General features: G+C 35.9%; 2 protein-coding genes across 2 annotated transcripts in view; one reads left to right on the top strand and one right to left on the bottom strand.

Moving 5' to 3' along the window:
• ANAPC10 (anaphase promoting complex subunit 10) overlaps positions 1–15,952 on the top strand; it is a 257,736-nt gene that overhangs the window by 230,546 nt on the left and 11,238 nt on the right. The gene's annotated exons all lie outside the window — the stretch shown is intronic.
• HHIP (hedgehog interacting protein) overlaps positions 1–15,952 on the bottom strand; it is an 82,057-nt gene that overhangs the window by 57,931 nt on the left and 8,174 nt on the right. Inside the window, exons 3-4 of the mRNA XM_039876046.1 lie at positions 10,350–10,506; positions 9,461–9,662 (exon numbers count right to left, since the gene is read on the bottom strand). Of these exons, the coding sequence (XP_039731980.1) occupies positions 9,461–9,662; positions 10,350–10,506 (359 nt within the window). The remainder of the gene's footprint in view (positions 1–9,460; positions 9,663–10,349; positions 10,507–15,952) is intronic.

Consider the following 15,952-nt stretch of genomic DNA (forward strand, 5'->3'; position numbering starts at 1 on the left):
AACTATGCCAACTATTGAGTAAGTCTTTTTGGAGATAGCGACATTACTGCAAGTCACAAAATCCTGACTCAGATCAGCCCCAGGGTGATGTCTACAGACACAGGGGTGGAGGAGTGTTACACATTATGAATGTGATGGGGTCAGTCTGACCTTCCAAACCCCTGGAGTTTTGAACAGAAGTTTTAATGGTGGATAACGAAAAGCCACAGACCGGGTAAGGGAGAGAATGAGCTATGTGGCTTTTTCAACCTCAGGTCACAGACCTGAGTCCAGTCTAGGCTAGTAATTGATAACTTATGACAGATGTTTGGTGGCCTGTGTGTGGAGGGAAGTCAGTTCAGGTTTTGTTTCACTTTTCCTGAACAGGTGTGTTCACATCCATCCACGAAGATGTTTGCATTGTGGGAGTCTCGTCGCCAAATCTTTCATAGAAAGGCTATAAATTTAATAGGAATTAAATTCGGTTATCTTTTTATCTCCTTAAGAGTAGTGTTTTCCTAATTTTTTCTAACCTCAAGCATCTTCCTTTCACACCGTGTACATTTTTTTCTTTCCTTTATTTAAGGAATTCTTCTGAACAGTTTCAAACTGTTGGCTAAGGGTTCTTAGAACAGATGTGTTTTCCCTATCTAGAAATAGCCTAAGGACAGATGTCATTTTATTTAAGTTTGTGATCCATTTGGATCAGAGGTGCTTTAGGATAAGAGGGTGGTTTAGAAATAGCTCATTAGAATTAAAACAAAAAGGTAAAAGAATTTAGCTACTCTTAAAGAGAAAGCTAGAATATTTGATATTTGAATATTTGAAAAGAATGTTCTTTTCTCAAGAATTTTGTGGCAATATACAAACCTTTAAGATCTTTTGTCATAATGTTTTATTTCTGTATAAGTTTCAGTTTATTGGGCTCAGTTCTATAATCAGATCAAATCATTTCAACTGCTAGAAATGACAGAATTGATTTAGATCAAATTCATTGATGTCCTCTTTTTCTGTTCCTGTCCTACCGCATGATGTATGATGGAGTAATGAATATATATTTTACCTTAAATGATTATTTTTAACAGATTTTCTGTGATTTGGAGTTTAAGCTTGTGGAATTACATGATATTTTAAAATGAATAAATGGATGAACTTAAAATTAAATTGTATATGGTATGCTCAGATAAAGTAAAATGGAAATTCAGATTTTTACCTCCCTTTTGGTGGTAATTTCTGAGAGCCACCGTGACCATATGCATTGTCACTTGGTGTCACAAAGTCATGCTAGGATAGAAAATTACATGATTTAGAAAAAAAATTTTCTAAGGCTTTTCTCATTATGACACATTACAGAATGTTTTTGATAAATAGTACCTTGTTTTTCAAAGCGTATTTTGACTGAAAAATCCAAAGTTGATTTTAATTTCTAGGCAGCGATCCAGTTTTTAAAAACACTTTAGATATGTCTCCAGTTCTGGCCTTCTTAATATTATGATAGTTCAATATAATTATAGACTTCACAGAATTTAAAATAACTTATTTAAATGTAAATTGACGAATACTACCAATGAATATATTAAAATATATCATAGTAATTCATAACAATTATTGTATATAAATATTATAGATTGTATAAATAGATCTCTGTACATATTTATTATATAAATATAAAAATGAAAGAAGCCTGGTAAAAGCAAAATGCTACATAAACGAACTCCCAAAATTGGTCATAGAAAGGGAGCCACAAACCGAAGAGGAAAACATGCTTACAGATTTAGGGAATCTTCCGTAAAATACTAAGCGAATGTGATAGGAAAAGTATCTGCTGTAGCCTGGGTTCGGAGAGGGAAGTAGCTGGGGTCATTCCTTTTTTATATCCTCACACCTGCTCTCCAGCACATTCACAGATAAATTAAGTGAGGTTTGTTGTTGCTGTAGCTGAAAACTTCCTTTAAAGTTCTCCCTTCCCTGACTTCCTGGAACATTTTACTGATCTGCTTTTTAAAAAAAAAAAAAAAAATTATTGTTGAGTAATACGCTCTCTATATCATGACATTACATGTTAATTTTACAGCAACATTGCCTAATTACTCCCCTCCCAGGTCCCGAGATTCTAGATCTGTGCTTTGTTTTGGACGATAGTGGCTAGTGGCAAAAACATGTGCCTTCTTAGTTTTCAGTCCTAGTATATTTCCTTTGCAAATACTACAATTTATTAACTCTCGGGCAGAGGGACACAAACCGTGTTCCAAAATAAACACACAGAAAGACATACATGACTATACTATCCGGGTTGAGAAAAACTATTATGAAAGCAAGGGAATTCTGATGAAAGGTTGCTGCTAGACTCCTTTGTGCTTAGTCACTGTTCAGCACGTGCCCTGACAAACTCCGGAACTGGGGGCTTTTGCATAATGAGGTAGGTAGCAATGCCGTGCACCTGTGTTAAAAGGCGAGGCTGTAAAAATGAAGGTGTTGTCTTTCTGTAGTTATACATTTAAACAAAAGAATATTCTAGATTTATCTGTTTGAAGGAAGGAAAACCCATACACATACATCGCTATAACTTTTGATTCCATGGGGTCGCCATATAATATCGGTGCAAATGCTCACACTGTCACAGAATTTCCATAAGTTATCATTCAATCCCGTATTGATACCAGGGGGCCCATTGATACCAGGGAGCATAGTTCACAGTGGCCACTGAGCTCGTGAGTCACTCTGGGGCTGGATGGTTTCTTTTTCTTCCTCTCCTTTTCATGTTAGTAAGATAGATGATGAGAACAGCTATGTGTGGTCTGAATGTAAAGTGTTAGGAGCAACCGTTTATTCTCTTTATTCTACAGGTGAAGAAACTAAGCCTAGAGGGGTTAAATAATGTGCCTAGGGCCAAACAACCAGCATACAGTGCGGATGCAGTGCCTGGGACCCAAGTCTGTGTACTTGACTCTAGAGCTAAACCCTCAGCATAGGCACTGTCAGGACGAGCAGCACTGAGCGGGCTAACACCAACCGTCACCAATCTCTGTTTCTTGAACATGCATCTCACTCAGCCTTTCCTCCCATGCACCGAAGCTGATCAAAGGCTTAGAGCAGCAGAGCACCGTGGTTGAGAACATGGCATCAGACAGCTGCCTTGGAAATCGGCTCTGATGATGTCTAGCTGTTATCTTGGGCAGTTTCATTAACTTTGGGGCCTCAGTCTCTTCATCTGTGAAATGGGATATTGATTCCTGCCCCACAGGGTTACTGTAAGGATTACAAAAGTAATCTATATAACGGCTTAAAGTAAGTGCTTAAAAAATGTGGTTATAATTAGTAAGAAAGCAGACCAGAGTATGAAAGCAGATTGTGGCACCGAGAAAGAAAAACTATTGAAAGTCTCTAAATGAGAGTGCTGTCCTACGCACTATTTAGAGGTAGTTGTGTGATGCACGCTATTTCCTTTTCATTAGATAAAACCACTGCTGGAAAGCGACAGCAACTAATATCACCCAAAAGTCTTTCTCTTTCTACTCAGGTACACTGAGATGGTAGCTGCCACATTCGGCAGAGACCTTATTAGGGTCCAGATTTCTTGGTTTTTCACTTGTTTTAAATGATTACTATAGGGCTTGTCAGATTTATAGACTCTATTTCCTCTGCCCTTCAAGTCTTAGAGAAATATAAAGACATTAATGTAAAAACTTTCCTCACCTCAGCTGTGACTTATGGGACCTACAATGTAGGAAAAGGCAGGCCTTTCTCTGCTTAACTGGAGGGACACCGCGTCGTCACTTTAGTAAAAAATATGACGCACGATGGAAATAATTTATAAATTAAACTGGCTTACACTGGCACATACCATATATATACACATTCATATTTATATTTATAAAAAATGTCATCAATAGAATTGCAGATCAATAAGAACACCAGAAATGAAAACTAACTTCACTAAACAGAAAATTACACTGAGATTATCTCACATCGCTAAGGGACTTTTTGCTTTACTCTGTGGACATTCAAATTTAAAATGAAAATTGATTTAATACTGAACACATATTTCACAGAGTCCAGGGCATTTTGATGTAAAGTGTCAGCAATACTCAGTAAAATAAAGGTAGTTGCGTTTAATACCATAGCATTACTACCTTGATAAAAAAAATAACTGCAGTCAAAATTTTACTCATAGATCTACATTTTGCATACATTTTAATTTAACGTAATGGTTTGAAACCAGAATTTTAAACTACAAAAAAAAAAAAGCATTTAAAAGTTTTTGTTTTGGGTAAGACAAACCATTAATTTTCTACCATTTTTAAAATGAACTTATCTAGTGGTTATTTCCATGACTCTAGCAATTCTCTTTTGGATGCAGTTTAATAACTTCTAATGCAGTAATTTGATAGGTCAAAAACTCTTAAAATGTCCCATGTACGAAAACATTGCAGAACAGCGATTCTTCCATTGTAATATTTGCCACATGTACTTTGCTTTCTTTCAACCGAACACATGCTTTCTTTGAACCTAAAGCACGCTTAAAAGCAGAGTTCCAATGACTTTCCTGAAGAAGCACTTGACACCTGGTGCCACCTGCACATGTGTGACTGCTATCTTTTCGATACTAGTTTTCTAAAGTAAATTGCTTCTAACTTACATCGAGATTCAGTTCACTTTAACAGAAATACACTAGCATCTCTTGGGCTGCCCACAAAATCACAAGTTAAAGATAAAGGTTGGGTCTCTAACCAACTTCAGAAAAGCAGGACATCAGCCCCAACTGGCCGATGAGCCCTTGGACTTTACCAAACTTTCGATGCTCATGATTATGCGTGTGATTTACAAGCACGTGAGTCAGGGGCTGCCCCGTCGGGCTTGCCCCGGCACACCCTGCGTCCTCCCCACATGCTCCCGTGCCTCCCGGGCGCCCCGGCTGCTGTCTCTCAAGGGCCTCCCCTCAATGGGTTCAGTCACCCGGACAATCAGCAGCTTTCAGCCTTACGTCCTCTCCTCCCCCCCGGTAAAAGGACCGCTTCAAAAAGCATCTTTTGAAATGAGGATCCAAGTAGATAGAGAGGGACAGGAGTCCAGTCACACTTGTTCCAATGATAGACAAGTCTTTCGGCTTTGTCTGCTGCACGCTGCAAGCCGAAAGGGCTGCTGTGGCTGTGAGCCTCCCCGTCCTCCGCCTGCTCATGAGAACTCAGGGGCAGAGATCAGTGCTCGTTGGTCTCCTTGAGGGGCCACCCTGTAGCTGACAGGTGCAGGCTCGTTTTTACTGCTGCACACACACAAAGCTAAGGCTGACTTGCAGATCCTTGGTAATCAGAAGGTTTGGTGAAATTACACTAGAGAAACTTCTGATGTCCTTGTCATTTTTCTTCAGGTCTTATAGCAAACTATATATTTAAGGAACAGGAATGATAACAGTGTTGCCAACTAGCTGAACACTGGACTTCCAAAAGGAACAAAAACAGGAAAAATTTAGTGGGTAGAGCAATTGTCCCATTAGAATTAATTGTTGAGATTTTTAAATACCATTTTTCAAAACTTTATATCGAGAATCTTACATGCTGCCAGAGTTAACTCATCTCCTCACTCAAAGTGGACACGTAATATGCAGAGGCCAAACAAAGGTCTAAAAGTACAGGAGAGATGACAACGGGTGTTGCACCATTTGATCCCAGTGGTCATTTCAGTGAAAGGACTTGGGCCTAGACTGGGCAGAGAAAACGTGTCTCATTCTGTATATAACTGAGCCAGGGGTTTGGCTCGGTTTCGACCTGTGCTTTTCAAACTGGCTGCAGGTTGAAATCACCTGAAAACTCTTTAAACATGAACCGATGTCTGGGTTCCAACCCCAGCTATTATTAGTTCATATGGCATATAATTTATTAGTTCATATGGCATATAATTTATTCCATTAATCCAACTCCACAATTTATTTCCTGTAGCAAAAAGAAGTCAATCCTTTAGCTTGTGTTTTGCATTTCTGCATATAGCTTTAGTTCACAGGGTACTGAAGTCTCCTACAATGTGGGTGTTTAAATGTAAGACATCACGCTCAGCTTCAGTCCAGACTCATTTACGGGAGAGCTGGTGGCTATAAGAATCATGGCTGGTAGAGGTTTAAGATCAACCAAGTCCAGGTCTTTGCCACAAAAAGATCAGTCCTTTATCAAGTGACAGAAACCACTGTCAATTCTTAATTGACAATTAGCAGAAAAGCAATTCCAGATTCCCTTACAGCCAGCACAAGCTTTTAGAAACTCTTATAACAGGAATTCCTCTTTATGGAGGAATTTAAATTCCGATTTAATAGACTCATGCTGGTCATTAACTAATATCACAGGGGATCCTACTATGGTTTGTCTTGTTTTCATTTCAACCATATGAAGGTTGGGTTTAGTATATAGTATTAATTCTGTGATCTGACTATTGTAATCAATACTGTGGTCTGTTAAAATAGCTTTATTCCTTCTCTTGAGATTTTCGAACTGAAATAGTAAAGAAGTGACACGTACCATATATGAAAATTCCTATTTGCATTACTTATGCAAAGTGATTGTTGACAAATATGGAATATTACTCTGAACACACTAACTATATATATAGTCATCAAGTTAACTATATATATATATCGTTATATGTCGTTATATATAACTATATATATAGTTATATATCGTTATATATATATAGTTATATATATATATAGTTATATATCGTTATATATAACGATATATATAGTTATATATCATTATATATATATAGTTACATATATATATAGTTATATATAACGACATATAACTATATATATATATATATATATATATATATATATCAAGAAGCCTGAAAAATTACTGTGAAATAGCTGTGAAAATGTTTTCACTTCAGAAGTCTCTCAGGGGCATACCACAAAAATAAATGATATGATCAACTCATGAACAGACTGGCATCCACTCCATCATACCAACAGTAGCCTCTTCTAAGGCTTCCAATCCATGACTTGTGACAGGCGTCCATGGAGCCTGAGATAAAGGCTCCTTGAGGTGATAAGGATGTGGTCTCGTTACTCACTATCCACTGTCCACTCAAATCTATCATCCACGTGATAGATTTGAATCTTATTGACATCACAAGTACCAAATACTAAGGGAATTCGAAATGTTGCACTTTAAAAGATGTCATATTATGTAACCTATTCTACATAGGTAACATGATGGATTTTGAAGTCTATTTTAAGCCCCGGAAGCCCTGGAGCTCTCCTAAGAGAGGAAGACATAGGGACTTCTGCAGAATTCCTACAACGGGGGCACGGCAGACCCATGGCACTGTCACGACCAGCTGGTACCTCTTTACTGTGGCAATTATGCAATGTCTCAGTGTCAGAGAAGATACACTTTCATTCAATGTCCCAGCGAACGGGCACACATTAAGAAAGAGGGACTCTGAAGTAACTCTAATTAAAAGGAGGACATTCTTTAGGCAGCTAAAGTAGAAATAAGAACATCAGTTTTTCTGTTTCTCACAACAAAAGTTTCAAGTATTCTGAGCTCATTTCTTTATCATAAATATCTTTTGAATACTGACGTTTTTGCTAAAATAATATTTGAAAACCATACATTAGTCTTTCAAATAGTTGAAAACCTATTATATGTTGGAGCAAATTGACAACGTGTATCACGGTGTGTGCCCTTCGGCTCAGTAATGCTCTATGAATGAATTTTAAGAAAGTCGTCCATGATCAGGTTAAATAATATATACAAGAACGGTACGTAACATTATTTATAACGATAAAAAGGAAAGACCAGAGTCATCCTAAATGTCTCATTAAAAAGGAAATGAAACACCCCAAAAAGATAAAAGCTAAGTTTTTGAGTAAAATTTCCAAATCTGGTAACATACTCATGACATAGGGTTCGGTGAAAAAAAGGAGGCTAAAAAGATGTTTCTGTGGATTGATTTCAACTTTATTTTAAAGCTTTTTAGGAAAAAAAGCTATAAGAAAACATGTCCTCTTGTGTGTTTCCACATTAATATGGACCTGTATTACCTTTGTAGTCAGAAAAAATTCATTTAATTTTAATATAAAAAAATGGAAGAACATATATCAAAACGTTAATAGTGATATTCTTTAATCAATGAGATTATAGGTGATGATTTTTAAAGTACTTTTCCCAGTCTTTCCTTCTATAGAGAGCATTTTTAACTTTCATAGTAACAAAAGTATACCGCCAGTGAGTAATGGCCTTGTCGCTGCATCTTCATTCTTTGCTCATTAAGTACCACTGGCAGTGAGCTATCAGAACACATTTCAGAATAATGTATTTACTGAACTCTGATGTGCAAAACACTAATGCTTCATTTTAAGAGACTTTTGATTATTTGTCGTGAATTCTAATGAAAAATTTTACTGGGAAGAAGTTGAAACTACTGAGTTAAACAGGTTTTCCAAATGATCTCAAAAGACGACAGTGCCATAAGGCACTTCTCTCATGCAGTGTGTCTTGGTGACAGTCACAACATGAGTTTGGGTTTGTTGGGTGGTCCCAATAACATGGCATTCTAATTATTTTACATGGTAGATACTGAATACATAGATATCAGGAATGTATTTCTATTTTTCCCAACTTGTTTCTTCTGGTTTTAATGTTCTTACCTTTGAGTAGAGCTCAACGAAGCAAGGAGGAGTTTATTTCTATATGACTAGAAGAGTATAAATCGTCCTTTAATGTTTTTTCTAGTTAAGAAATGAGAAAAATAACCAGTTCTTCCCAAACCATAGTTAGTTTTTGTCATTCTAAAACAGTCATGAGCTGTTCAATGTGTCTTAATTTTAGAATGCCACAATTTGCTTTACAGCTTAGTACTGCTATTATTAGTACTGTTACTCCCTTGTGAAATAAATATGAAAATTTTATTTACATATCTACTGGATTACTTAATATGAGAATCTGATTAGAAAAGTGAGAAAGAAGGCAGTAGATGTGCTAATACATTATAATGATGGCTTATTATAGATAAAAATATTTGACTTACCTGTAAAAACATTGTACAATGAAGTCACAGTATAAGTAGCATCTTTTATGACACAGACTCAAAAACAGACATGGTAAAGAATGATTTGCAATGCCAAAATAACCAAAAGACCTCTTGGTTTCTACTAGCAAATGCTGATATACAATTCTAAGTATTATGCCTGTTAAACAACATTTAAACAAATACTTTAAAAAATCAAGAACTATTTTAAATGTGTAAATTACATAAGGAAAACATGTCAAAATACCAATCTGATTTCACTGCTTAATAGTCACCAAATAACATTAAAGATTTAATATTACTATCCCGAGTCAGCGGCCATAGTTATCGTTCTCTTATGTTGTCTCCTTATTTTCTCCTTAAACATACTTTTATTATAAAGAAATTCCTTCAGTGAGGATAACACTAGTATAAAATTAACATGGCCAGAGCAAAGATAAATAAAATTTAAAAAGCCAACCTTTATTCCACTTTGAACAAGTTTGTGAATGTCCAAATAAGGCTCCTTGAAAATTTCTCCTTCAGGGGTGAGTATCTTCACGTAACCTTCTTTTTCCAGAATGAAGAGACGGTGTGAGCCATCCCCACTATGCAGGGCGCTGACAGGCTGGCGCAGCCCACTCACAACCTCCTGAATACAGAAGCAGTTGTGCTTGTGTTTTCTAAACAAATTAAAGAAAACCAGTGAGGATTTCTTGAGATGAAGGAGGTAGGGGATGCACTTAGCATCCTTTTCAAAATATACTTCTCTAGGAATCAATGGTTTCGATAATCATGAAGGGCTGCTAACCCACTGGCACAATATAATTCTTTTTAATTCTTTTCAATGGAAAAAACAACAACAACAACAAAACAAACGCAGCCTCCTATCAGAAAGTAAAAGAAAATCAACACATGTATGTATTTTAAAATTTCATAAGCTCATTATCTCATCTTTCAGTGACTATAATTAAAATTAGCTTTACTCATGATTAAACCTTAGAAAAGGGAGCTCGGAAAGGTCTGTCTATTAATAAAACTCTGATTTGCTAATAATAATTGTGCTGAATATTTCCATAGAGCCATAACCTAACAACAATCATAAAATTCAAGTTAAAAATATAAAATTCACATGAATCATAAAGAAGCCAAGCTCATAATAGAAGATTAGTAGTCTAATCATTAATAGCATTTAAGCTAATATGATTTTAGAGAAGCAAACTACTAAAAAGAAAAAAAGCATTTGGAGGATATAGCTGTGGATGTGAACAAATACACGTGATTCACTTTCGAAACCACAAGATTCGTCAGGGTTGTTTTTTGTTTGTTTGTTTTCTTTTGTAAGATTAAAGAGCATTATTTTTATGAACCTGCTGATCTCTTCCACTTTGTCATATTCTTCCATCTGGTCCAGGTAGTTAGATGCTGGTCCTCTGATTTGTTTTCTTGGAAAATCTGGAAAGCACAACCCACCATCTTTTCTTGCATAGTAAAAGCAAAACTCATCAGCAGTAGTTTGAAGGAAACCTTTAAACAATAGAAAAAGCTTCATTAGAAATATTTCCTGTCATAGTAAAAACATCCTATTTTAAAGATAAAATATAGGAAAGAATTTTTAGAAATTATATGAATATTCTAGGAAAGCTATAGACAAAAATAAAAGGAATGAAAATTTGGGGGGCTTGGGATTCCCATTTTTTTAACCAAACTATAAGAATTGCAGTAAAAATAAAATAATATTGTATTGGGTATTTTATTTATTTATTTATTTCACTTTATTTTTATTTATTTATTTATTTTAAAATTAAGTTTATTGGGGTAACATTGGTTAAAACAATTAAATAATTTTCAGGTGTACATTATCACTTGACATCTGTATATTCTATTGTGTGTTCACCATCCAAAGTCCAGTTTCCTTCAGCTACCATAATATTTGATCCCCTTTACCCACTTCACCCTCCCACAAACCCTGTATTTGACCCTCTTTTCTCCGTCTACCTCCCCCCTCCTCCTCACCCCACTAGTAACCACTAGCCTATAGTCCATGTCCATGAGTCTCTGTTTGTTTGTCCTGCTCAGTTGTTGCTTTTAGGTTTATATCCCATATATAAGTGATATCATGTGATTTTCAACTTTCTCTGTCTGGCTTATTTCGCTTAGCATGATTATCTCGAGGCCCATCCATGTTGTCGCAAATGACAGTATTTCATTTCTTCTTATGGCTGAGTAATATTCCATTGTATATATGTACCACAGCTTCTTTAGCCAATCATCTATCGTAGGACACTTCGGTTGCTTCCATGTCCTGGCCAATGTGAATAATGCTGCTATGAACATCGATGTGCAAATATCTTTTTGGATGTGAGTTTTCAAGTCTTTGGAGTAAATACTCAGTAGAGGGATTGCTGGTATATTGGGTATTTTAAAAGGGAAATACACATTATACAAACCCAGCATTAATCTTGTTACGGCATTGACTTATTTTGACGCTTCTCCAGTTATCATATGTTGCACTCGTGAGCTTATCTGATCACTATTCAGCATTTTTTCCCCCTATAGTACTAATAACTTCCTAAGAAGAACATGCTAGAATCAAGAAAGAGGGAGACCATCAGGTACTAGTTTGGGCCATTTTACAATTCTTATTGTATTGTCACTAACATATGATTAAATAATAAATCTAATGACTATCACGAAGTTATTATATGCTATAATAAATGGCTGATTTGCTGTGCAATGATCAAGCAATGAATTAATGCTAATAACAGAGCCACCATTTTCATATATGTAGGTGCCTTTGCCCTGCACCTCACAAAATGATTATGTTGTCAGACAAAAATTATACTTAAAATATCCTTTCGATCTTCTCAAGCAGAATAGCTGACATTCCACCCTTCACTGAAAAAAAATTATAAGGAGCCAAATCAAAAATGCAAAATAAACTTACTTAAAGGGATCTGAAAGATATTTTTTCTTTTGTTGCATATTAACAATTATTATCAAATAAAAGCAGAATAAGAAAGAAGAGGACTCCATGACAAAACAGAATTTTGGCATTACTTTTACAATTTGAGTTAATAAGGTCTTGAGTTTTTAGGAGGGGCATACTAATGATTAATTTCCATATTCTGATGATTTCTGCTAATAAAATAGTTTATTGCTACCAGAATTTACTTTATATTAAGTCCTAAATTCCTGGTTCTGGTCTCGTATCTTTAATTATATTTAACGTCTTGATTTTTACCTAACAAATTAGATTATCATACCCCCATTAATTCTGCGATAAAAGCACTTGGTAACTTAGTTAAGTTCAGAAGTTGTATAACATATTCAGGTTTGCAAGGATTTCTAAGAACAAGAATTTGGGGACAACCAAGTAAGGCTTATCAATGGAACATGAAAGACACTAAAAGCTTGACATAGGTTCCTTCAAATCTCAAACTAATCTTGAAATTTGAGAGTCCAAAATGGTTAAAACGTGATATAGATTTTGACCTAACTTTTGAGTGAAACATATCACCCCTAAATTTCTGAGACAGACTCTTCAAGGCCGATATCTAACCAGGCTATTGGGAAACATCTTGTCTTGGGGAACCAGACAAGTAAGAGCAGATGTCTTTGGAAGTGCTTGTATGTGTGTGGGGGTGGGGGGATGGGAGGGGTCAGAAAAAGGAGTCATGGCAGCTGGGAAGGGTGCTTCATGGGAGGGACAGTCCAGGCAGCTGGAAGGAGGTTATCTTTCTTTGAAAAAATTCAGGGATTAGAAGTCGGGAAGAGGAATGAAGCCTGCAGCAGCATTTACTCATCTTCAACAACTCACTATTTGCAAAAGATAGTTTTTCTTCTCCATTCTTTAATAGCTAAGCATACAGATGAAAGCAGTTTAGTGGTTTTAAGCAAGTCTGTTTGAGGTTAAAAGAAGAGAAAAAAAACTGAGTTGCTAAATTAAACTTTTTGAACAGTTTTGGGCTAGATCTTTTTTTTTGAAGATATATCTATATCTATAACTAGATATAGATATCTATATAACTAGATATAGATATCTACATAACTAGATATAGATATCTATATCTATAGCTAGCTATAGATATATAGATATCTATATAACTATCTATATCTATAACTAGCTATAGATATATATAGATATCTACATCCATATAGATATCTATAACTAGCTATAGATATATAGATGTATATGTGTGTGTGTGTGTGTGTGTATGCCTCATCAATCAGGAAGATCTCCATGACAATATGGATATATTTATAACTGTGTGAAGGAGAAATTTTGTGTTAATGTGGTATTTGCCTGTGGGGTTATAGAAAAATTTCAAAGTGCAATTCAGAACAAGTTTTGATTTTGCTTTTCTAAAAAAATCTGTATTCTAGTATTACAGTCTGCAAACCAATACCATCTTAAGGGGAAATTAATGAACAATGCTAGTGGCTGATTCTACTTTATAAGGCATTATTAGCTATGGACAAACATGAGGAAATGAGAAATCATTTTCAAATGGAACATCTGACGATTAATGAGTGTCGATTCATAAACTGTAGCTCCAGAGGTACTATGCTCTTTTAGCAAATACAAAACAAACAACAAAACAAAAGAATGTTAATGATGAGTTACCCAAAGCTTACAGAATCTGGACAAACTGAATCATCAAAATGTGAAGGAGGGAGCCAACTCGAAAGACTTTTACATAAAAATATGGGCATTTTTCAATTAGTTGAATTGAAACATCTAATACTTTTATTAATACTTTACCTTAAGTGATCTGATTTTGTCGACAGTGAATGATAAGATATATTTTTCTCTGAAGAGCTAAAAGCAATCTGGTTTCAGTACATCAGGGTAACTTTGCTGCTGCCAAGGAAGGTGTAATTTACCAAATGGTACCCTTCTGTTGGGAAGACTACACTGAAGAGCATTTCACTGAAAGTGAATGTTTATCTTGCCCTGGATCATCGTACTATGACCAAATCTACTAATGATGGAAGTTCGCTGATTATTCCAGGAGCCATGTATATTTTTTTAAACTCCTGATAATTTATCAAATATCTTAGACCTAGAACTATTCTCCTGGATCATAAACTCAGCCTTACTATACCACAAAGCACCCTATAAAACACTGACATGTAAATAAATATTCTCTGTGGACGACTCTAAGCTCCAGCTTTTCTCTCAGCATGGATGCTAAAGTTATTTTTCCTCATTATGTGTGCTGTTCATTATGGTAAGGAAAATTAAAAACAAAACAAAACAAAACCAAACCCACCGTCAGGCCTGAACTTGAGAGCATTTTCTGGTAGAGGTAGTGGATTTGACATATTCATCCATCCCTCTTGATTTGCTCTCTTGAGGACTAATAAGCCACATGTGTTAGATATCTGAGTCGGATCGGGAGTGGCTGTGGACTAGAGAAACTTGGTGGAATCAAATCCCTGACCTTGGTCTCATTAGAACAGGATCAAAGCAATTGAACTAATTGTGCACAGACATTTCACACGACACTTATCTACAAATGACTCTCTGAAAGTAATAAAAATCATTATGATAACGAGATAAAAGAAGAAACAAGGCCAATAAATGTCCTTTTATATGCTTTCCACAGAGTGTATTATGTTATCATCTAGGGAATAGCAAAGCCTCGACTCTATTCGTCATGGTTCAGGCAGAAGGAAAGACCTGTGGTGTTGAGGAAGGAGTGCCAGTGCGTGTGTGTTTTTTAACTTTGGTGTTTTTACAAGTTTTAAGAATTTACCTCCCAAAGTAAATTCATAACTAGAGAATATTACGATTAATAAAACCCTGGGTATACCCTCACTATAGTTATTTTTAACTTCTTTTTTAACTTTTGGGAAAATAAGCAGACCATGAATATTTCTGTATTAATATTTCTAGAAAGTAGCTACCTTTCCAGGTGTACTTGTATTCTAAAGTGACCGACGCTTTCTTAAAACCATGAAGGTGAAGCAAAGGGAGAGATCATTTATATGTTTATTTCTTTATGTATTTGGGCAATGGGGAAAGAAATGAAGATACTTCTGGAATTATTTTCTCTCTCTCAACCCCTCTCAGCATTTGCCTTCTTTCAGCAAAATACTTCCCTTAGGGTACCTTCCTCTTCATGTTTTTGATTTGCAGAAAGATGAAGCTGTTAATGAGGATAATCAAAATATGTTGACTAGTTTCTTCTAAAAAAAGGATCACAAAGTAGCTAGAGTTTTTTTTTTTTAGTAAGTTTGAACTTCAGAGAAAAGTAAACCATGTCACTAAATAGACTTAAGAAGGTGAAAAATATTACAAATTTGCTTTTTGGAGCCATTTCTGAAAAATGAGGATTCTAGAATTCTAGGGGCAAGGGCTGAGGGGAAGATGACCCTTTTAGTTGTCATACTTTAGGAAATGATGACCTCTGTGCCGAGGCTCTCAGTCTGGCTAAAACACACTGGTCGACATAAGTAACACGAAGGGTGTGTTATTACAACTTACTTTTGGCACAAGTATTTAGAATGACTATTAGCATTTGACAGATACAGAGGAAGCCCCCTCCGATGAGGCCTGCTGCAGCCTGTCCCTGGAAAGCACCCTTGCCGCTCCATCCGCCACTCGAGTGGAGCTTTCATCTGGTTATCTTTCAAGGCAGCCTGGGTGGCCACCAAAAGCACTTGACATCTTGATGCACTTCAGCAGTTTTACATATATACAAACTTTGTAGAAAAATAAATTTGTCGTTCGTCACCACATATGTTGGTCTGGGGAGTGAGGGGCTTGCAGTTCTGGCTCCTGAGCTATTTGTTATGCTCTCTCTTACAGTGGAGATTGCTTTTGTTGTTGTTGTTGTTGTTGTTGTTTTGGAAGCTAAAATAACTTCAGGTATAGGAAGACTCCCACAGATGGGTCCCTAAATCCAGCATGGTTGTCTTTATCTCAAGTGGATGGAGGTAGATGAAATTGTTAAATGTTGCTACC

Source organism: Pteropus medius, unplaced genomic scaffold (genome assembly GCF_902729225.1).
Source record: "Pteropus medius unplaced genomic scaffold, Ma_sr-lr_union100, whole genome shotgun sequence".
NCBI classification, from domain to species: domain Eukaryota; kingdom Metazoa; phylum Chordata; class Mammalia; order Chiroptera; family Pteropodidae; genus Pteropus; species Pteropus medius.